This window comes from Mustela lutreola, chromosome 2 (genome assembly GCF_030435805.1).
Source record: "Mustela lutreola isolate mMusLut2 chromosome 2, mMusLut2.pri, whole genome shotgun sequence".
In the NCBI taxonomy this organism is placed as follows: Eukaryota; Metazoa; Chordata; class Mammalia; order Carnivora; family Mustelidae; genus Mustela; species Mustela lutreola.
This window is the reverse complement of record NC_081291.1, coordinates 149,813,032-149,837,855: the sequence shown is the minus strand read 5'-3', so window position 1 is coordinate 149,837,855 and position 24,824 is coordinate 149,813,032. Positions and strand designations below refer to the sequence as shown.

The following is a 24,824-nucleotide window of genomic DNA, read 5'->3' as shown; positions in this document are numbered from 1 at the left end:
CAGATAGAGATCACAAGTAGGCAGCGAGGCAGGCAGACAGAGAGGAGGAGGCAGGCTCCCAGCTGAGCAGAGAGCCCGATGTGGGCTTGACTCCAGGATCCTGAGATCATGACCTGAGCCGGAAGCAGAGGCTTTAACCCACTGAGCCACCCAGGCGCCCCAAAAAGCTATCATTATTTTTTTAAAATATTTTATTTATTTATTTGACAGAGACACAGCAAGAGAGGAAACACAAACAGGGGGAGTGGGAGAGGAATAAGCAGGCTTCTCACTGAGCAGGGAGCCCCATGCAGGGCTCCATCCCAGAACCCTGGGATTAGGACCTGAGCTGAAGGCAGATGCTTAATGACTGAGCCACCCAGACGACCCTAAAAGCTATTATTAGTAAGGTTAAAATGAAGCATTCAAATCGAAAACCTAAAAATAAAATAAAATAAACTTCAGGAAAATAAGATAACAGATACAAAACAGAAGGAATGAAGAAAAATAACAACCATTAAGAAAAATCCAAGAAAGGTTGTTTGAAAAGATGAAACTTAAATCTCTACCAAAACTAACTGATAAAAACTAGACACAAATGTATAGCACAAAGAATGAACACAGTCAAAATGTTACTAAGCACAACTCTGCAACAATAAGTATGAAAATTTAGATAATTTTCTTTAAAAATATAAATTGCCAAAATTGACTATTTGAATTATGCTGAGTTTGAATGAAATGAGAATTAAAAAGTACATAATGTATGATTTAATGCATATAAATCTCTAGAACAGCCTAAATTAACTATGAGCAACAGAAATTAGGTTGTAGTTGTAGGGCAGGTAGAGCAGAAATGAACAAGAAAATACAACCAAACTTTTAGGGGTGATAGAAATAATCTACATCTTGCCTAAAGTGGTGATTATCATATATTTATCTTTCTCAAAACTCATGGAATCATTTACTTGAAAATATGCATATATTCTCATGTAAATCCCATCTCAATAAAACTGCAAAAAGTTGAAAATAATAACTATGCAAAGTTAAATACCTCAATTTTTATTATATTCTCACAGTAGTGATCAATCCCAAAATGACCATCAATAAGGAAACTAAAAATATGATATAGATTTGTACTGACATGAAAAGATAGTCCTAATATTCTACCAGGAGAAAAAAGGGTGATCACTATAACATACTAATAACGATCATATTTTTTAACACATAATATAATTTCAATTTACATGCATATGTTCATAGAGTGAAGTGTGAAAAAATAAAATGAATAAGTTATGGTCCAGAATGATAAACTACAGGGAGATTTAGTGTTTTTTCTTTTAGCCATTTAAAAATAATGAATATGTATTACTTATAAAATAAATAATACATATTTTAAAAAATAAAAAAACTTAAGTGATGATTACTTTAATGGGTTCAATATTTTTATTAGCTTATTAATATCATGGAAATTATTCTAACTCAACAAATAGTAAATCTTCTAAAATCAGAAACCATAATCCAGTATTTCACAATGGCTTAAAATAATTTAGAAAACAATCAAAGTTTTGAAAAAATAGCACAAATCAGAAATAGGCAAGCTCAGAGATTGATATGAGAACTAAAGAAGAGATGAACAGGGATGCCTGGGTTCCTCAGTCAGTTGAGCATCTGCCTTTGGCTCACGTTATGATCCCAGGGTCCTGGGATTGAGTCCCACATCAGGCTCCCTGCTCTGTGAGAAGTCTGCTTCTCCCACTGCCTGCAGCTTCCCTTACTTATGCAGGCGCGCTCTCTCTGACAAATAAATAAAATATTTAAAAAGAAAAAAAGAGATGGATAGGACATTGGAACTGATAGATTTCAGGAAAAAATTAGAAATGAAAAACTATTTCAGAATTAAAAACTAGAAGGAACACAAAGTGCACAGACCTTGCAGATAACTATATGGTAAGGGAAATAAATGATGAAAAATTAAAAAGTGAAGAAGTTTAACAGAAAGGAATTCAGAGGGCAAAAGATATGAACAGACACTTCTCCAAAGAAGACATAAAATGGCTAAGAGACACATGAAAAAATGTTCATCATCATTAGCCATCGGGGAGATTCAAATAAAAACCACATTGAGATACCATCTTACACTAGTCAGAATGGCCAAAATTAACAAGACAAGAAAGGACAATTGTTGCAGAGGATGTGGAGAAAGGGGAACCCTCTTACACTGGTGGTGGGAATGCAAGTTGGTGCAGCCACTTTGGAAAACAGTGTGGAGATTCCTTAAGAAATTAAAAATACAGCTACCCTATGACCCTGCAATTGCACTACTGGGTATTTACCCCAAAGTACAGATGTAGTGAAAAGAAGGGCCCCAATATTCATAGCAGCAATGGCCACAATCACCAAACTGCCAAAAGAGCCAAGATGCCCTTCAACAGACGAATGGATAAAGAAGATATGGTCCATATGTATAATGGAATATTATGCCTCCATCAGAAAGAATACCCAACTTTTGTATCAACATGGATGGGACTGGAGGAGATTATACTGAATGAAGTAAGACAAGCAGTGAGAGTCAATTATCATATAGCTTCACTTAGTTGTGGAGCATAAGAAATAACATGGAGGACAGTAGGAGAAGGAAAGGAAAAGTGAATTGGAAGAAATCAGAAGGGGAGACGAACCACGAGAAACCGTGGACTCTGAGAAACAAGCTAAGGGTTTTGGAGGGGAGGGAAGTGGGGGATTAGATGAGCCTAGTGGTGAGTATTAAGGAGGGTACCTGTTGCATGGAGCACTGGGTGTGGTGCATAAACAATGAATCTTGGAACACTGAAAACACAAAATTAAATTTTAAAAATGTTAATATAATTTAAATTTTTTAAAAAAAGGATTTCAGAGACAGCAATAGACATATACACGGGCACAGATATATGCAGAGGAGATCTAATACATAGATGGTAGAATGGAGTCCCTGAAAAACAAAACAAACACTTAAAGCTATAATTAAAGAAAAAATAACTGGAACAGAAAAAAATGAAGTTACAGGGCAATCATAAGACCTTTCAAGATAAGGAAAAATACCCTTTAGTTATGGAGGCAAAAATACCCAATTCACTTATATGGGAGAGAAATCATATTGTCATCAGAATTCTAACCAACATTTTATGCAACATCAAAATATCACATAGCAAAAAATGGGTCAAGGACTTTGTATTTAGCCAAACTGCCCGTTAATATAAATATCACAATTAGAAACATAGAAAAACTTAGGAAATCGTGTTCTTTCCTAAGAAATTTCCTAGCAACACATTTCAAACAATTACAAAATATTCTAAGAAGCTCCAATGTAAAGAAAATATAGGAGGTGTGCCAGGTGAGGTGGCTCAGTCACTTGTCTCTAAGGGTCATGAGATCCAGCCCCTTGTGGGGCTCCACACTTGAGCCTGCATAAGATTCTGTCTCTTCCTCTCCTGACCCTCCCCGCACATGCTCTAGCTTGTTCTCTCTCAAAAAAAAAACTATAAAAAGACATTTTTAAACAATCAAGAAAACTGATTATGAATTAGTTATTAGATGTAATAAGGAATTACTAATTTTAAGTATGAAAATAACAAAGTTTGAATTTTTTTACAGAGACATACTGAATTATATGAATGTGAACTGATACAGTAGAGATTTTTTGTCCTAAAGGACAAAAGAAAAAGTGATGAAAGAAATGTGAGAAAAATTTGTTATATTTGGGTATATGGATTTGGGTATATGGGAGTTTGTTATACTATTCTACTCTTATGCATGCTTAAAATACTTCGTAATAAAAAAGAAAACTAGTGACACATCATCCAAATAACGCAAAAACATCCTACATAACCATAACAAAGACAACTTCTCACCAGCTATGAAATCATGTACTATCTCTATCTCTCACACATACACACAATGCAAAAAGAGAAACAGTAAGACAGACATAGGGAGAAAAATTAGGAGACAGGTAGTCTTACTACAGAAAGGGGAAAAAAGGACCTAAAAATAGACAATTCCCTTATCTAGCAGGAATTAATCTTCCTAAATTAAAAACACTGAAGTAGAGAAATGCGGTAAGGGACAGAAGGGGAGAAAGCAAAGAACTGACTTGGAAGTTACTCTACAAATGTACCCCAAATATCTGCTTTTTGGGCCAGTCATCTAACCCTCCTAAGTTTTAGTTCTTCAGTTATAAAAACGGGATAACAGATGTTCTATCTACCTTTGAGTCATTACAGCTATCAAATGAAACCATACTGGAAAAAGTGCCCTGTGTATTACAAGCAGAATATAAATGCAAAAGAAAATTAGTCATTAAATATTTGTTATCTCTTAACTAGATACATTCTAATTAAAGTAAAATAAGTAGTAATTGTACATATCACCTTCAAATTCTTTTCTAGGTTAATAAGATAAATATATTTCAACTTAATATGTAATACTCACTACTCCTGTGTAATAGCGTAGTCCAACTACATGACCTCTCAAAGTTCCAAATAAAACTGAATCTAGCTCTTCATCACTAGTTAGGAAGTCATCTGGAGGTATAATATCTTGGAATTCAAAACGGGGAAAGAAAGTTGGATATGAGAGGCGTGGAAAATTTCCATGGGTTCCGTATTGGACAGTCTGCAAGTACTTCCAAACAGGATCTCTATTAAAAAAGAAAAAGCACAAGAAAATGATACACCATTTAACCAAAGACCATGTTATATACACAGGCCAAATGTTTTCTCATTTTATTTCGACATGTTAAATCTTTAGAGGGAACTGTTATATAAAAAGATCGACAGAGTGCTACTATGGGTAAAGCAGGTATTGGAGTGAGTGGGGAAGGTCTCCAGGAACCCTACCTGCTCCGTAATGCCTCTTCTACCCACTGAGTACTCAAAATGAAAACTCCAACAAGGGCTCACAAATCTTTTTCCTAGTGATGATAACCTATTTAAACTAAAATGTATATGATGTCTGTAATTCTAATCACACACCATATTTCAATAAAAATCGAACTAGAAAGGACTTGCAAATATGGAACTATTATTATATGTGAAGCCATCTATACGGTTACAGATAATACGTCCAGCATCCACTATTTTAATTCTCTCCAAACAGAACCCTTATTCAGGCATCCAAATCATACCATCATGGGAAGATGACCTCAAGCCTTCCATTCCCATTGGTTTAAGGGTACCCTCAATCCTTTCATGGATAACTGTTCCAGGAAGAGGCGTGTGCACCAATTTGGAAAATGAAAAATAAGGGGAAGTCCATTGAGGGGCTTCCTGAAACTTTCCTAAAAACAGACGGAAGCTATTTCCCCGCGTTTTCCTTGTACGCTCCGCATACCTCTGGCTCCATTGCAAATACATATTTCCAGGTATGTACATGCACATAAATTCTAAGCTACCTGGGGACAAGGGCTCTCTTAATTGGTCCTTTATTCTGAGCACACCGTCTAGCGCACATTGAGCATCTAACGGGTGCTGACTGAATAAAGCTCAGATCAGGACCCATGTTAAAGAGCGGAGCTTTGAATCCCGGGCCCCCCAGAATCCCCCCATAACCCCTGATATGCCCAAGCCCTGGCATGAGGCTCGCCTGAGGAGCCTCCCCTCGCCAGCTAAGGCAATGCATTTATTTCTCCGGCGGTGATATGAACCACCAGCAAGACGAATATAAGCTGCACCGGGAACGCGAGGAGAACTCGAAGGGAACGCAGGGAAGGTCAGGTTCATTTGGGGACGCCAACAGGCCGTTACCCCCTGCGCCCCACCCCCTTCGCCCCCTTCACCTCTTGAACATCCAGGACATGGCGCTGAGCGGGTAACGAACGGAACGCTTGGGCGCCCCAGATAGCTCTCGAGCCGCCTCAATACGCCTCCCTCCAGGCCCCACAGCCGAGAAGCTGAGGATAGGTTCCGAGCGCCGAAGGAAAAGCGCTCTGGTGGAAGTGAGACGCCGCGAATCTAGTCAGACGTCGACGCCGTCGCCTTCTAGCAACAATCTAAGAGACCAGTGACGCTTTGTGACTGACACTGGCAAAGTCCAATCGCGAGGAGAGGGCCTACAGAAATAAACCAATCAGAGCATGGAAGGGAGGGCAACTCCGCCCCACGCAGGGATTCAAAGACTGTAGGGGGTCCCGGCTGCAGGGGCGGTTCCATCCGGGTTCTTCCCCGCCCCCGAGGCGAGCGCGCGGGAAAGCCACGCGGCCCTAGGAGTCAGAGTGGCGTGCGGGCGGTGTCTGCGTTTTCGATTTGATTCCCAGCTTCAAACGCAGCAGAATGACCCTCCTTTTCCATTGTTTGTCTCAGACCCATTCTTCAGGCCTGACCTCATCCTGCCTCATCCTTACCTCATCTCATGTGACCTGTACCAGGATTTTACACTGAATAAACCCTGGAGCGACCAGCGAGATACTTTATTTCATTTCCTGGGGTGAACCTCGGGTGATTGCCCTCAAACTATTCATTTTAAGTGTCACTAGCGAATCTATGAGACACAACGAATTCAGGAGACTTTAATTGGAATTTAGATTTACAGGGTCCCCCCCCTCCCGCTTCCATTTTCTTTTTTAAGGAAAAATTGATTTCTAGCAGTTGTTGATAGCTGGGAGTGATGAGCAGGGCCGGGTACACCTGAGGCACGTGGCTGCCCGTGTGAATAGGTGGAAAGAAGCTTGTTTTCCTTCAGGAACCATAGGAGGAACGGAGCTACACAGTTGGCTTTTGAGTCAGAGGAGAATCAGAAAATGTACTTTGGGGGGGTTGGCTAGCGGGCTGACTGCAACCAAGAGGCTGGCAAGGCTGAGCTCTGCAGCTTGGGAGCCCAGAACAAGCTAATTCGGCTGACCTTTAAAATGGTGCAGCAGCAGCACCACAGTAAGAAGCTGGTGCTGGTTTTGAACAGCACTTAGGCCCTGTGTAACTGTCAAAGAAGAATGAAAAGATCAAAGAGGAAATGTATCTGTGAATGTGGTCAATATTGGCACTTGCCCTTCATAGAGTGGTGCTTTTTACATTTCCTTCAGCAGAGTATGAAGAGTAGTCAATAAGACAGCTTTTTGAAGAGGCATTTGTTCATTTTCTTAAGCTATCATCTGTAAGCATGAACTAGCAATGGAAAGAGAAATTGAATTTGCAGCAATTTATTCATTTCACTAAACAGAAGGAAGATGATGAAGAAGATGAAAACAGTGGCATTTCAAATAATATTAATTTACTTTCTTCTGGAACGATTAGATAAATGGCAATATAGTTCAGTTTTTGGTGTGCCAAAATCTAAGTAAGTTTTTGGAAAATATGCCAGAAAGCACCCAGACTGAAAATGTTGTATGTGTAAAATCAATGAAGAAGCCATGATCATTAGACTGAAAGATAAAATTGCTAATATGAAAAGAGAGGTAAACCCAACTCCTTAAGATCTGTAATTACCACCCCATTGTTAAAGAATGCAGATTAAGGTAAAAAAAATGCCATTTAAAGTCAACTTTTTTGACATTAAAGTCAACAATTTTAGTGTCTTACATTGTTTTACATTTCAGATCTAGCAGCTGAACAGTCTTTCACTTAGTCATGGCACAAAGGGGATGGTGGTGAATGTAAGAGCCGGATTCCATAGAAATTTAGGGTCTATGATAGAGTTTGTATTTTATTTTAAACGTAGTAGACCCTCAATTGTTTTCAGCAAGAGAATAACATGTGTGTTAGGCTTTAAAGAATCCATTCTGGCAGCCATGTGGAGATTATAGGGAAAAAACAGAAGTAGGCTGCTTAGTAGATAATTAGGAAACAATTGTGTCCAGCTAAGAGATAATGGTAGCTTGGAAAAGGGAGATGATGAAGCTAGAGAACCAACACAGTGTGCTGATGGATTTGGTATGGATGCTGAGGAAGGGGAAGGAATAAAAAATTCCTCCAGCCGCTCACTTTCCAGTCACAAACACACTTTCTCATCATTACCCGTTTATGCACATTAATCATGTCACTCTCCTGTTTGATGCTGTGAGCTTGAAATCAAAGAATGGCAGGTGTGACTCTTTATAATCTGTCCCCTACCTCCCACTCCTATCACTTCCCAACCCAGCCTGCCTATAAAAGCCTTCACTAACTTCTCTAAAAATTATATTTAGATATAATATAATATTTTCATACAGACCCACAAGGCCATTCTCACACCCCACAAAATTAATGATAAATTGATCTTTGGTATCTTCTAATAACATAATCAAATTTTCACAATTGTATACAAAAATTTTTTTAAAAAATAATTTAACAGAATGGAATTTTGAAACCCTTGGCAAAGAAAACAAGAATCTGAATTTCCAAAAGGCCAACTGTAATACAAAATATTCCAAGTTATGTCCTAATAGGTTTGGAAGAATATATGATGTTGTGTGTTTGCTTGTTTGCTTGTTTTATTCACCCGTAAGGAGATAAAGACAAAGTTCAGTGGAAGAGGAGAATTTTCAGGAATAACATAGTAGAGTTCACAGAGTAAATCTTTCTTAAGTGGATCTCAGGGAAAGAGCCTGAATGCCATCACCCTAGACCACAAAGGGAAGGATAATAGCCCAGTAATTTCTGGGGATCCCATTAAAAAAAGACAGCTATGCTTCATTTTCCAGAGTGTAGCCTCAAGGTTCTGCAAATCTTAAGAGTCTTAAGAGATCAGAAATGTGCCAGGGCAATAAAGGAGTAAAAGCTAATAAGGTGGCTCTGTTAAGGAGCTCAAGGGCAGCCTTTCAAAAGCTTTTCATAATTCCCAGTGAGCCTCCAGCACTGTGAAGTTTCAGTAGTTGGTACCTGCTGAAGGTGAATGGTGCCCAAACATAGCCTATAGGGTAAGAGAAAGGAGAATGATTCTGAAACCTGTATCTAATTGACTTTAAATCTTAAAATGCCTGAGCAACCTGGAAGTGACTAAATTAAGTTACCTCCCATTAGGAAAACTGAAGGTATAAGATAAATTAAATTCAATAAAAAAATACAAAATTTCATCTTTGTAAATGGAGTCGGTGATCAAAATTAATACATACTACATATCCATACACATACACCTCTCAGTGACTTTACATTTATATAGTTATAGCAGATACCTCTAGCTGGTTGACTTAGGAGGTTTTCATTTTCTTCTTTTTACTTACATGCATGTAAAATTTTCTGTTTTGAACATGTATTGCTTTTCTGTCACAAGAAAATAATGAAAGATATAAAGTATAATAAAAAAATATGAAGTTTTTCAAGTTTTTTTTTTAAGATTTTATTTATTTATTTGACGGACAGAGATCACAAGTAGGCAGAGAGGCAGGCAGAGAGAGGGGGGGAAGCAACCTCCCTGCTTAGGAGAGAGCCCGATGCAGAACTTGATCCCAGGACCCTGAGATCATGACCTGAGCCGAAGGCAGAGGCTTAACCACTGAGCCACCCAGGTGCCCCTCAAGTTTGTTTTTAATTAATGTTAACCTTAAAGAAAAGTTGCAAAATTAATACAGAATGTTCCCTCACATCTCTTACCCTATTTATTTTAACATACACAATCACAGTACAATTATCAAAATCAAAAAACATTGGTACAATACTATTTCTAACTTTTTTTTTTAAATAAGAAGACAGAGGAAATGATGGAAGATAAAATCTTTTGTAACTTAGCTATTTACAATGGAATTTTCTCAGATTTAATCAGGACCACAACAGATTCTGAGGCAGATTTCTGGGTATAACAGCTGGTAGGGCAGAGGAAGTAATATATAATGAATACCAAGTAAAAGTCTTAATAATATGATGAATATCAAGTGCCTGCCTTTAAATAATAAATGCTTATTGCCATTACTATTATTGTAATAGAATTATTATCTAATTTTCTCTAGCACTTAACAAGAAGTACAGTTGACTGAAGCTTATTTCCTGGTGCTCAGCAGCTGAGTTATTCCCAAATACCAGAATAACACTGTTTCTAGAAGCCAGTCATTTTCCCAGGTGTGTGTCCTTGATCATACTGAATTGTTTCATCAAGAACCAGAAGACACTCTGATGCCAACTCCCATTCTGAGAAATCTGTGGTGTTCCAGATTACAAAGGACTTTCCCAGGAGATACCAGTTTCCTCCTCCTTTAGACCTTGACTCACTAAGTGCTCCTACTCAACAGAAGACCAGAATTTTCTAAAGAATCGGGGAATCTATCCCTTGGGATCTATCCCTTCCTTTGTGTCCTACATAGGACGCTTTCCCGAACTTCAGGAAAGCACAATTCCGAGCCATGGAATTATTTAGTGTTCTTGTCACCATGGCCATGGTGAAAGATCTTATTTTATTTTTTTTAAGATTTTATTTATTAATTTGACAGAGAGAGAGAGAGACAGGGAGAGAAGGAACACAAGCAAGGAGAGTGTGAGAGGGAGAAGCAGGGCTTTGGGCTGAGAAGGAAGCCTGATGCAGGGCTCCATCCCAGGATCCTGGGATCATGACTTGAGCTGAAGGCAGATGCTTAACAACTGTGCCACGTAGGTGCCCTGAAAGCACTTATTTTAATAATACTACAAGAATTAGTGAATGTTTTTCTGTCTTCTTTATAGCTAAAAAATTAAAAGACCAAAACTTCAACTCTAAATATACTTTGGAAATTTTCAAAAACACTTTTTATAAATGTGAGAAACTTCACTGTATTAGCCAATCAGTTTAAATCATCAGTCATAGGGCACCTGGGTGGCTCAGTGGGTTAAGCCGCTGCCTTTGGCTTGGGTCATGATCTCAGGGTCCTGGGATGGAGCCCTGCATCCGGGCTCTCTGCTCAGCAGGGAGCCTGCTTCCCTCTCTCTCTCTGTCTGCCTGCCTCTCTGTCTACTTGTGATCTCTCTCTGTCAAATAAATAAATAAAATCTTTTTAATCAATCAATCAGTCATCAGTCATCATCATAGTTTACCAAACTACTGCATCCTACAACCACAGGACTATGGTTTGTTAACCCAGAATTAAGGCTTAACTTGCCATTTCCAAAAGTCCTTTAAAACTGCAAAATGTCAAACACATTTCTCAAATTTAAAGAAAAAGTATTTGAAAAGATTTTGAGAGGAATTTAATCTCCTGACCTAACAGAATGAGAAATTCCAAAAGATTCAAGTTCATAAACATGAAATTTTAGGGACAAAATATATTAATATCCTGCTTGAACTGCTAATTTTGTAGTATTTACAAATAAAATTTCCATTTCTCAAATATTTTTAGATAAGATATTGGGTCAAAAAGAAAGTCAGATGTAACCCTAGGTGAACAGGTAGCACCCTCAGGAACTGGGTGTTTGCAGTCACCACTGTGTACTTGAGTCTGATATATGATATAAACTAGCATGGTCTTATATCCCAGTCTGTGCACTTTATCAGGCTAGGTTGGGCAGGTTACCCTGGGGAGTGCAGAGAGTTGGAAGAACTGCTCGCAGTGTACTCTGAGAATAAAGCCCATTATATCTGACTGCTTCTTCCTCCATAGCCCCAGGATGTACTTGTAAGCACCCACCTTCCCTGAACTTTAGCTAAATTGCTGCCACCAGATGAAAAGGAAAGAGCCTTTCTACCATATTGTCTTTTGGGTTCTTCTTCAAATTTTTTTGTACAAAGTACTAAGTAGGATAGTTCTCAATCTTTTCCCAAAAATCCCTTTGTTATTGAAAGATCACCTAGAACTTTATTCAGGTTATTATTATTATTACTTTTAAAGATTTTTTTTTTAATTTGACAGAAAGAGACACAGTGAGAGAAGGAACACAAGCAGGGGGAGTGGGAGAGGGATAAGGAGGCTTCCTGCCAGGCAGAGATCTCAATGTCAGGCTCAATCTCAGCACTCTGGGATCAGGACTTGAGCTGAAGGCAGATGACTGAGCCACCCAGGTGCTCCTTTATTCAGGTTTTTAATCGTTTTTAATTAGCTTTTAACAAACTTTTACATTTTGAGTAAAAATAATTTTTAAAAGCTTTTTAAAAATCTATACATTTTTTTTTTTTTAGGAGCTACGTTTAACCCTTTTTTTGACACCAAAAATAGGTGGATAAATATTATTAGCTTTGCCAGGGGTTCCTGGCCTCAAGCCAGGAATTATAGAGGTCTATGTGCTAGACACTTGCATATACACATGCAAAAATGAATAGTACGTGATAATATTAAGAATAAAAGGGCGCCAGGATGGCTCAGATGGTTAGGCAGCTGTCTTTGGCTCAGGTCATGATCCCAGCCAAGGTCCTAGGATCAAGCCCTACATCGGGCTCTCTGCACAGCAGTGAGTCTGCTTCTCCCTCTCCCTCTATAATCTCTCTCACTTTCACTCTCTCTCAAATAAACAAGTAAAATCTTTTAAAAGAATAAAAGACAGTGGGAAGGAGGTGCCTGAGTGGCTCACTCAGTTAAGCGTCTGCCTTCAGCTCAGGTAATGATCCTGGAGTCCTGGGATCTAGCCCCACTTCCGCTCCCTGATCAATGGGGAACCTCCTTCTCCCTCTCCCACTGCTGCTCCCCTGCTTGTGCTCTCTCACTCACTCTCCCTGTCTCAAATCAATAAATAAAATATTAAAAATAAAAAATAACAAAAGGATCATGTCGGTCAGTTAAGCATCTAACTCACTCTCAGCTCAGGTCTCAATCTCAGGGTTGTGAGTTCAAGCCCCCACTGGGCTCCACACCCAGTGTACTTTAAAAAAAAAAGAATAAAGGATAACTAACATATGGTCTTTAAATACACAAAAGACAAACTGCATGTCTTAAATGGTTTTATAAAGCAGCAAAGTAAACAAAATGAGATACAAATCACTAAACTGCAAGGAAAATTAACAAAGCAGAGTAATGGAGATAAAAATACCATGCTCTGGGAACTAAGAAGCGGTGTTTAGAGGCTTCATGAACTAGGAAGCAGCTAAGCTGGAGGAAAATGACAATTTCATTTTTTAAAAAGATTTACTTACTTTAATGAGAGAGTACATACACAAGAACAGAACAGAGGGAGAGAGAATCCTCAAGCTGACTCCCTCACTGAGTGCAGAGCCTAAAACAAGGCTCTATCCCAGGACCCTGGGATCATGACCGGAGCTGGACATTTAAATAACTAGGCCACCCAGGCGCCCTGGGGAATGACAATGTCAATGGGTGGGTTGCAAAGGGGTCTTTAAAGCTGGAGAAAAAACAAGTCAGAGAAACAGCCAATTTAAAATATGATTAAGTGCTTATTGTGGGTAAAAGAATGTCTAAAAGACTGTATAAAACAGAGAAATGAAAATCTCACTCAACTAAATCCCAAAAGAATGCAGTTCTGAAATTCTCAATATCAATTTAATATAGATTCTGGGGTGGACTACAAAAATGACAGGAGATTAAATATTTTCCTAAACACTAAGACTGGAAATGCTTTTTGTTTCATTAATTAACCAAGGGGTTATCCTGCTGTCCACCACCCAGGTATCTTCCTTAATGAATATTGTCTCTGTCTAAAACAAACTATAGATCTTTGTCAACTTATGGGCTTATGTCTTGATAAACCCATCCCATGTTGAAAATGTCTTAAGTTGAAAATGCATTTTATACACTTAACCTACATCATCACTTAAACCCAGCCTTACCTTAAACATGCTCAGATTTGTTAGCGCACAGTGGGACTGCATCATCTAACAATTTTATACTAAAGTGTGGATTATCTCATATAATATGTTGAATACTGTACTGAAAGTGAAAAACAGAAAGGCTGTAAATCAGTATCAGCTGATTACCCTTGTGATATCATTGTTGATTGGAAACTGTAGCTCACTGCCCCTCACTGCTGTTGCCGCCACCCAGTATCACGAGAGAGTATCATACTGCGTAACAGTAGCCCAGAAAAAGACCCCAATTCAGAATTTAAAGTGCAGTTTCTACTGAATGTATACTGCCTTTGCACCACAGAAAAGAGAAAACAAATCATTAAGTCAAACTATCGTAAATTAGGATTGTCTGTAAAGCTAAAACAAAACAAAACAAAACAAACACAAATCCAAAACAAAACTAAAAGACCATCACAGGTCTCTTTAAGCCCTCATAATTGACCTGTGCCCCCAAAGATTTCCTTTCTTACCCCCTCCACATTAAACACACGCAAACGCCAGAAATCCACATCAACCTAAAAATCTTACTGTACTGCTACTGTAAAACCATATGTTATTCTCCTCCTCCTCCTACCTATTTAAAAAATATTCTCATTCAGAGAGCTAGGGGATCATTACAAATATTACTGCTTTAGATTTCTATTCTTTTTTCTTTTTTTTAAGATTTCATTTGTTTATTTGACAGAGAGAGAGAGCGCACAAGTAGGCAGAGCTGCTGACAGGGAGAGGGAGAAGCAGGCTCTCCATTGAGCAGAAAGCCTGATGCGGGGCTTGACCCCAGTGCCCTGGGATCTTGACCCCAGCGGAAGGCAGATGCTTAACTGAGTCAACCAGGCACCCCTAGACTTCTATTCTTAAGGGAGTTCAAAGTTCCGAAACACAATAAAATTACATATTTTCCTTCATTACTGAGGATTATTCCAAAGGTCGACATTCTAAATGCTCATTTCCAGATCCCAAAAGTAGTGTAATGTTCTCACATCATACAACTTAAGGTAACAACTGAAAATATACACAAAGACATCAAAAGTCACAAAAAAATTGGAGAACCTGAGTGGCTCAGTCATTCAGCATCTACCTTTGGCTCAGGTTATGATCCCAGAGTCCTGGGATAGAGCCCTGCATGGCTCTCACTGCTCCCTGGGAAGCATGCTTCTCCCTCTCCAACTCCCCCTGCTTGTATTCCCTTTCTCACTGTCTCTCTGTCAAATAAATAAATAAAATATTTTTAAAAAATTAAAAATAAAAAAAAGTCACACAAAAAAGTCAATAGTAGAAAAAAAAAGCAAAAACAAAAACAAAAACATAAACCCCGCCCCCCCCCCCCCCCATCTAAACGTGGCATCATACTAACAGGCTAAACTTAGCTAAAGACACAAAAATTTACTTGTTTTACTTGAACTATGGGCATCTTAGGAAGTACTCGAGAAATTAACAGTTTATTAAAATAGGGTAAAAATTTCAGGTGGGAGGAGAAAACTAAAATCACATTATACTCGACTAGAAGCCTTGGCCCTGACTGTACTCCTTGCCAGGCCCCTGCCTTAAAGTCAATCCTTCACCTTTCATCTCCAACTTCGTTCGCTCTGGGAAACCTCTCTCACCTACTTGCTTCTGCTCAGCACAGCCATTACAATACAAGCCCTTCTACTCACACTATTTTGTCAGTTTGCTTGTTAGCCCTTCCCATATCGTGAGCTCTGGAATGAATAAACCCTTTCCGGTAGGAAGGTCAGACTGAACCTCGATTAAGAAGCCGAGGGACGAACAGTCGCCGTGCCAGCCATGCAGCCTTCAAGCTGCACCAATCCAAACCCCAGATGACACCCAGCATGTGCCTACTTGGCACGGGAGCTAGCATCAAGGTCCAGAGCGCATTGCGCATGAGGAGTTGGGCATGCGTGTTTGCAGACAAAAAACTACTAATCCCAGAATCCTCTGGGAATGCATTTTCCTTATCCAGGACTATGTTTCCCAGAAAGCCCTGCAGGCTTCAGTTAGTGTTTGGAAGCTCTTCTTTCATCAGAATACAAAGGGCGGAATTAACCGGTGTGTTGGGGGTGATTCCTTCTGCCACGGGAGCCAGAGCCACGGAGACACTCCCTAGCTTCCCCAGGATGGCTTCAGCGAAGCCTATTTTAGACTTGTCACAGTTTGTTAGACCATGGAGTCATTAGAAATTCCAAGAAATCGACATTTTGGAAGGAGTGGAAAGGGGCGGGGAGACAGCTATACCGGACCCTGCTTTGTGCCAAGCAACGCCAGATGGCTTAGGACTGCTAGGTCTTCTCCACTCACACTGGCAGAGATGGTGTCTTTTTTTTTTTCTTTTTTTAAAGATTTTATTTATTTACTTGACAGAAAGAGATCACAAGTAGGCAAAGAGGTAGGCAGAGGGAGCAGGAAAGCAGGCTCTCCGCTGAGCAGAGAGCCTGATGCGGGGCTCCATCCCAGAACCCTGGTATCATGACCCCATCAGAGGTGGGGAGAGGCTTAACCCACTGAACCACCCAGGAACCCCACAAGATGGTGTCTTGGTCCCCAGAAGCCCCATCTCCTGGGAGTCACACTGGTGGCCACCAGGCATCTGCTGCAGAAGTCTTGGTAGGGACAGTGGAGCAGCTGGCTGTTTTCCATCTCAGTCTCAGTCTCGTTCCCCGGAGAAACTACTTAAACGGGACCCAGACCTTCCTTCTCCCCTGTTCCTGCTCTTCAGTTCCACTCCATTTCTGCTTCAGAGACTCAATTCTGCCAGTTTATGTGCAAGAATCCACCCCACCCCTTCTCCCCACCTTCAGTACCTAAATCGTCAGCCTCTATATCCAACACTGATATCCTCCTTTCTCTCAGACTCTATAGTCCCATACTTTTTGCTAGTATCCTGACAGCATTTAGTGTTACCTCATACTGAGCATGACATACTGAAGCATGGCTTCAGTTTCCCTGCTTGATATGAAGCCCCTTGGACTCAGGACAGAGAAAAGATGTATGTATCAAGATGAATCATCACCTACCGATGATGGCAACACCTTCCATTACACCTTATTCTCACTTGTAAAATGGAGAGTTATTATCCTTAACCAGAAGTCCCAGTCAATGACTTTCCTAGCCAACAGTGAAAACTTTGCCCTCTACTCCAAAGAAGAAACAGAACCCTCAGACATAGAAGAAAGAAATTATTACTTTTCTGGTGGTGCTCGCACTGGGAATTTAAGATGAGGCCACTCTGGGGAGGATGACTTTGAAAGGAAGGGGAAGTTGGAGGACCAATTAATTTCAGTTCCACAGAAACCAATGGTTTTCTTATGTGTGCTCTTGGTTAGCTTACTTCTGAGACCTAAAGTTTCCTTTCTAGATATATGTGTTTATGGTAGAGGGGCACAGAGGTGGGGGATAGAGCTCATTGACACCTTTTCCCAGTGTTTAAAGCATTCTTATCCCAAGTAGATTATTTTAGATTCTAATATCACCACCAGGGGGCACTATTGACTGGCTGAAGAGCGCTTAGTTTACAATTTGAACAGCCTTGTTCACTGCCGTCATAGTTTTTACACGCATTACTTAGAAAAATGAAACAAGGTCCCAGATAAAGGCATCGATTTATTTAGCACCATAAACTCACAAAGAAAACCAGGCTGTTAAGCCAGAGGTTCCCAACTTTGTTTCAAATTGGAATCTTTAAAAGATACTGATTGCTGGGGCGTCTGGGTGGCTGGTCTATTATGGGTCTGCCTTTGGCTCAGGTGGTGATCCCAGGGTCCTGGGATGGATTGCCATGACGAACTCCTTGCTCAGCAGGGAGCCTGCTTCTCCCTCTCCTCCCCACTCCTCCTGTCTCTCACTATCTCTGGCTCTCTCTCAAATAAATAAAATCTTTTAAAAATATATGCTGATTCCTGGGCCCTGTCTTCAAATATTCTAATTTCCCTGATAAGGGTCACAGTGTGGGCATCAGTACTTTTAAAAGCTCCCCAGTGATTCTAATGTGCAGTAAAATGTGGGAACTGCAGCCTTAAGTCCTCTGCTCAGTTTTAAGAAAGGAGTGGGATGTGGGATTTGATCCCAGGACCCTGAGATCATGATCTGAGCTGAAGGCAGAGGCTTAACCCTGCTTTCCAGAGGTTAACTCTGCCTTCCGCCTGCCAGGTGCCCCAAAAGCACAAACTCTTAAACACTGTGCTATTCCACTCCCTAATCCACAAATAGTGAATTTTTTCCTTTTCTCCCCACTTGATCTATGTTCCCTCCATTAGTGTTCACACCCATTTTCATCCCCTCTCCATTCTCCACTCTCATCTCCAAGGCCTACATTTATGGCCATTGTTCATTTTCAAGTCACTCAAGTTTCTAGTCCTACATCACACTGTGTACTCGGAGGAGTTAGGAAGATATAAAATTTTCTTACTATGTGGCAGGCCCTTCACTAAAAGCTTTATGTATATTATCTCAAATGAAGCTTACAATAACAGTGTTGCCGTTGAAGAAATCAGCTTAGTGAGGTAAAGTAACTTGTTCGGCCGTTTGGCTTGGTTTTAGGCTGTTTGTCCTGACTTTACTCAGGGCATTTTCATTTGTCTTACAGGTCCCAGTAAGTATTTATCGAAAAAGGAGCACCGCAGTGGCTCAGTGGGTAAAGTGACTGCCTTCCACTCTGGTCATGATCCCAGAGTCCCAGTATCTAGTCCACATCAGGCTCCCTGCTCAGTGGCAAGTCTGCTTCTCCCTCTGACCCTTTCCCCTCTCCTGCTCTCTCTATATCACTCTCTCTCAAATAAATAAGTAAACAAAATTTTTAAAAGAAAAAGGGAAAAACGGAAGAAACAAAGGAAAGAAGGAAGGAGGGAAAGAGGGAAGAAAGAAAAGCGAAAGACATTTCCTCTGTTAAAGAGGATGGTTTCCCAACTTTTGCATCAACTTGGATGGGACTGGAGGAGATTATGCTGAGTGAAATAAACCAGAGAGTGAATTATCATATGCTTTCACTTACTTGTGGAGCATAAGGAATAACACGGAAGACATTGGGAGGTGGAGAGGAGAAGTGAGTTGGGGGAAATCAGAAGGGGAGATGAACCACAAGAAACTGTGGATTCTAGGAAACAAACTGAGGGTTTTGTGGGAGAGAGTGGGGGTGGTGAGCCTGGTGGTGGGTATTAAGGAGAGCATGGATTGCATGGAGCACTGGGTGTGGTGCATGAACAATGAATCTTGCAACACTGAAAAAATTAAATTAAATTTTAAAAAAGAAAATAACTAAAAATATATGCATTCATGTAATACATTTACACTTTTAGGACATAATTTGATAGAATTCTAATCATGCTGATTTTTTTCAAAGTCCTAAACTAACATGATAGCAAGGTACAAGACTATCTGCCTATGAACATGCTGTGTGTGGATAACAACTCTGTAACTGAACCATTGCTATCACTTTCATGTGTTTGTATATATGGTTATATTTTATAAACTTAGCTCATCTTGGAAATCTGCATTTACTCCATAACTCAGGGAGACTATTCATGGACATAACACAGTTACGTCTTATTTATGTTTTAGTGAATGAAGGTGAAAGGAAAGTAGTCTGAATATTTGAAAAACAAAAAAAGGTATTATTAATATTATAGAACAGGTCCAAATTCCTTTAGTCTGAACCTGAGTGAAGAGGTGGTTTTCCTAACATCATTCCACCAGGATGAATTCTGAAGCTCCATTTCCCTTTGGCTTGTATCTTTTTCTGGGTATGTATCTTGTGTTCCCAGCAAAGGAGAAAGCTCTATGTTTCACACTCCCTCACTTCACTCAGCACATTGGCTTGTATGTCATAGATGCAAAGAATCAACAGTGCTTTTAGATATGGTTGACACTTCATCTTGCCCACTCCCCTCAGTCTGCAGCTGTGGAAACTCAGGTCTAGGGAGACTGAGGGTTGGCACCAAGACCACCGTTAGTTGTAAAGCTGGGATTAGCATTGACTATGGACTGAATACTCTTGGCATTCTTCCTAATTCAATAAATATTTGTTGATTTGTGGGTCGATTTATTTTAATGTCAAAATGACCTGTATTGTGATTGGTACATTATATATGTAGAGTCTTGAAACTATTTCATGAGGTAGTTACCGCCATAAATAATTTTGGGTTGTAACACCCTTTCAGATTCATGCAGCCAAACAGTTTGCTGAATGGTTCTCAAAGTTTGGTCTGGAGATCAGTAGCATTAATATTGCCTAAGAATTTATCAGAAATGCAGTTTCTCTGGCTACTGCAGACTTGCTGAATTGGAAAGTGGGAGTGAGGCATAACAAAAAGTGTTTTAACAAGTGCCCAAGGAATATCTGATGGACGGTCAGATTTGTGAGCCACTGGTTTAGTGTGAAGTGTCTGTTTGGTTTAAAAAACATATATAACCATAAGAGACTCTTAATCTCAGGAAACAAACTGAGGGTTGCTGGAGGAGAGGGGCGTGGGAGGGATAGGGTGTCTGGGTGATGGACATTGGGGAGGGTATGTGTTGTGGTGACTGCTGGGTATTGTGTAAGACTGATGAATCACAGACCTGTACCTTTGAAACAAATAATACATTATATGTTAATCAACTGAATTTAAATTTTAAAAGAAATATATAACCAATGAAAACTCTCTAAAGATTTTGTATAATACTCTTTAAAAAAAACGCAGATATCCTATTTATATATTACCTTGATTAGGACTTGTCTGGACCAGAAATAAGAAAATGGTAACTGAAAATATTTTGTCAACAACTCAGTTTTTACTATAAAAACATTCTCCAGAATAAATCTATCTGAAAAGATAAGGGATTAGACTCTCATGACAAAAGCAGTGCAAGGCCAGTAATTGTAGGTTTATGTGTTTAACAGGTACATCCTCTTAAAAAAATTAATAGGGGTAGTTCATAGAAAATTCTGTTAGTTCAGAGTTCATAGAAAAATAATGTTAACTCATGAAATAGGTATATTAATACTAGGTATAGTTAATTTATATATGTTTGCCTGTGTGGGCTAAAGGGAATATGTACTTAGAATGTTTGAATCTGAGAAGTCTGTGATTATTTAGGAAACAGTTTTCATACAATTTCATCAATAACCTAGCTCAGTAGAGGATGCTACTAATTCTTTCAAACTAGGAGTCATTTTACATAAGGAAATTCCAAAAGAGGCCACTCTTGAATAAGATAGAAGCTGAGTGAGCTAGCATAACCCAGTCTGGAAGTCACCAGAAATGTATATTGTCCCTTTGAGCAAAGGAGGCATCAATTCCATTAGCCCTGCCTTATTGGTAGCGCTAAAGGTAGTGATGGAAATGTATGTTTGTATGTGCATGCATACACATGTGTGTGGCATTAGGTATAAGGAGAAATTTTCTTTAAGGAAATTGGGACCTGTAGCCCAGAGGAATATTCTGAGAAGCTTGTGAGAAACTGCAACCTTGGGAAATCACCCATTTTGTTATTTACTGTTACTCCCTGTTTGTTTTGTTTTCCTAGTATTAGTTCGGAGCAAATATATTCAAAATCCAGAGTACCAGAAGATTTGATTTTAGTAGTCCTATGGGAGAAAGAATCCCAAGGCCCAAAGTGGGTAGGGAGGTATCCTAGCAACAACACTTGCCTGGCTGGGCCTCAGTGAAGGCATTGGCAAAGGGCCCATGCAGATGTTCTCTTGTGATCCTGCCTGACATTCGGAAAATGGGAGTTGTAAGGACCTATTTAGCCAGAGCGATTTCATCTGGGTTAAACGGTGATTTTGTTATTTATGCAGTAAAACTTTAAATGACCCTGCCCTCTCCCTCAGGGGACTTACTTAAAAGCAAGTCCGGGAAACTAGTAAAATATGGTCGACCAGTCCCAGGTAACAGCGCCCAAATACAAGGGCAGGGCAGATCAGGTGGAGATAACAGAGCCCGAAAGCAGGGATGAGTCGGGCCAAGTGGAGACATCCAATCAGTGGAGCGTGCATACTGTCTCCCTAGCTACCAAGGAGTGTGGACCCCGCCTTTTGGGCGCCTTTTGGGTGCCATTTCTGCCCAAGGTGATAGGCTAGTTCAAGTAGCTACTGTGGGGTGAATTGTAATTCAATTGGCCACCTGTGTGTGACCTAGTATGACTGTGCAGCTTTCTCTGTGTGTTGCAATCTCATTGGCCACTTGTGTGTGGCCAGGCTCAACCACATGGCCTTTGCTCTATAGAAGCTTGTCTGTGAGGCTGGGAGTGGCTTGCCCTCTTTGGAAGAGGCAGCCCTGAACAGTTTGATTCTCGATGGTTGGCTTGAAATAAAGCTTTGCTTGACCTTCGCTTTGTATCAGTCTCTCTCCTTTGATCACACACCTAACAGGAGTAAAGGTTGGCTTTGGTGGCAACTCGGACATACAAGCAGTTGCTGCCCGGCTTTCTAAACTAAGTATCATTCATCCTTTCTTTAAAGCCCATAACAAATTCTGAATACCAATACACCTTGGGTTGCTGTAGAAATCCACAAGCTCTGCTTTAATAACACTTAGTAGTTTACATTTCTAGAATGGTTTTTCCACCCTTTTGCCCTTATGAGTTGCTCTCTTTAAGCAAAAATCCACAAGAAGACATGAGGTGATATATCAGTAATAAATTCTGGGCTGGGATATTTTGTTCCTTTAGATAAGTTTTCCTGAGTGAAAATTCCCAAAGGTGCTCTCTGGACATTCATGTTTTTTAAAACATGAACAGTATGGATGGTTTGACTTCTATATTTTTAAATTGAATGAATAAAATAACTATTGAAATAAAATGTCCCATTTAAGCAAAACAATGTGAAAGACGCTACACGTTTTTTCAGTGAGGAATTGGGACATAGAGGAGATTAGATGAGCATCTGCTGTGGATAGTCCCATTTAAGTCGCACACTCTACTCTGTGCTCAGTGGATCTGGAAATATTAACAGAAAAAGGAGGAAAGTCATGGAGGTCAAAGAGGGAGACCAACTCTCTGTTACAGCAGAGAATTAAAAGGATTGCACATTACGTGGAAAGTGCTCAAAAATGAGAATGGTGCAAAGAGGCACTGCTTTGCATTCTTCCCGGTCCCCGCCTTGATATGTCGCTAGGCTTATTATATTCACCAATCCTGTAAATGTAGAAACTAATCTCCAACTTTGAAGGCTGCAGGACAGCCAATCTAACTTCATTCCCCCTTTCCAGTCTATTAACCAATGTTGGGATACCAGCAAATGGAAGGGGCACCCATAGCACAAGAATGGGTTGATCGATAAATGAAGTACATGGAATGATTTTGAGAGCAATTCTACATTTCTGTAGAAGCCAGCAAACTGATACAAACATTAAAAGTAGTAAGATTCACTTGAGTAAGAGATTATGATCTTTCCATCACGTTATTGTCTGAGTAACAGTCGCTGAACACTGTAACTTTGCACATGCTGGGTCTAAATGCCAGACCATCTGTGGAGATGAGGGATGCCCCATAAGGTCCTGGCAGTCTTCCGAGAGAGCTCTGCAGCTGGAACCCACTTTTGCTTGAGGCTTCTAAAATTCCTATAAATAGCAAAGATTCTATTAAAATAATATGTCTTCTATGGGTGCCTGTGTGGCTCAGTTGGCTAAGTGTCCAACTCTAAGTGTCCAACTTTGGCTTGGGTCATGATCTCAGGGGCGTGAGACTGAGACCCATGTAGGAGGATATTCTCTCTCCCTCTCCCACTGCTCCTCCCCACTGCTCTCTCTCTCTCTTTCTAAAACAAAGTAAAAACAAACAAACAAACAAACAAACATGTCTTCTAGAGTTACATTTGTGATTATGACTCTTGCTTTCCGCAAACCCATAAAGAAGAAAAGTGAGTCTACATGGTCTGGAGGGTATGTTTCACAGAATGTCAGGGAAGTAATATTAGGGAGGCCCTAAAAAGCAGCAAGACAGTAAGTCATGGCAAGATTTGGGAACAAACTCTAGGTGCAGAAAACAGCAAGTGATAAAATCCTATGAGAACAAGCAGGGGATTTTTAGAGAACACAGAGAGGACTTCTGTGTCTATGACACGATGGAAGAGAGTGGTAGGAAATGAGGTGGGAGAGAGATAATGAGGTTGACCAGATAATATAGGGCCTTGCAGGCCAAGCCAGGAAATATTAGTTTTGATCTGAATATCATGGAAAGCCACTGGAATGTTTGGAGTGACACTGTTTCTCTTTTATTTAAAAAAAAATAAATTAAAAAAGCATTTAGAATTTTTAAATATTTTCCAGAACATAGCAAATATCTTAGAACACATTATTTACCGTTGAACTCCAAACCACAGCATTCTTATTTTAAATTTCCTTTTTGGGGATGACATATTTTATTTTTTTATTAACTTATTTTACTTAAATTCAATTAGTTAACATATAGTGTATCTTAAGTTTCAGATTTAGAGTTCAGTAATTCTCTTATTTTAAATTCTCAAAGAAATACTTGTGAAATACCTTCTATATAATTGAGCTTCGCTTTGCAATTATGCAATAATTTGCTAATTAATGAGTTAATTAGCAATTTGATTTTGGGTAAGTCTCTTAGCTGTTACACATCCTGTAGTCTTTTTTAAAAATTTCACGTATTGAAAGTACACAGTCTGACATGCTATAACATATATATTCACCCATAAACCTGTTATAAAAATCAGGATAATGGACAAATCTAACATTCCCAAAGTTTACTCCTGCTCTTTTTTAATCTACCATATCTCTGCCCATCACTGAGACCCAGGCAACCACTAATGTCTGCTACTATAGTTTGTATTTTCTAGAATTTTATTTAAGTAGAATCGTTTATATTAATACTACATTCTATTTTTGTCTGGTTTCTTTCAGCATAATTATTTTTTTAATTTATTTTTATTTATTTTCAGCATAACAGTATTCATTATTTTTGCACCACACCCAGTGCTCCATGCAATCTGTGCCCTCTATAATACCCACCAACTGGTGCCCCAACTTCCCACCCACCCACCAATTCAAAACCCTCAGATTGTTTTTTTTTTTTTTTAAGATTTTATGTATTTATTTGACAGAGAGAAATCACAAGTAGATGGAGAGGCAGGCAGAGAGAGAGGGAAGCAGGCTCCCTGCTGAGCAGAGAGCCCGATGCGGGACTCGATCCCAGGGCCCTGAGATCATGACCTGAGCCGAAGGCAGCGGCTTAACCCACTGAGCCACCCAGGCGCCCCCCTCAGATTG

The 24,824-nt window shown here is 39.7% G+C and overlaps 1 protein-coding gene across 6 annotated transcripts in view; it reads right to left on the bottom strand.

The window, feature by feature from the left end:
* Positions 1 to 6,017, bottom strand: part of HLTF (helicase like transcription factor) — a 52,650-nt gene extending 46,633 nt beyond the window's left edge. For all 6 annotated transcript variants that reach the window (XM_059163819.1, XM_059163820.1, XM_059163821.1 and 3 more), the window contains exons 1-2: positions 5,789 to 6,017; positions 4,444 to 4,651 (exon numbers count right to left, since the gene is read on the bottom strand). In XM_059163819.1, coding sequence (XP_059019802.1) covers positions 4,444 to 4,651; positions 5,789 to 5,808 — 228 coding nt within the window. In that variant the 5' untranslated portion in view covers positions 5,809 to 6,017. The remainder of the gene's footprint in view (positions 1 to 4,443; positions 4,652 to 5,788) is intronic.
* Between the last annotated feature and the right edge of the window lie 18,807 nt (positions 6,018 to 24,824).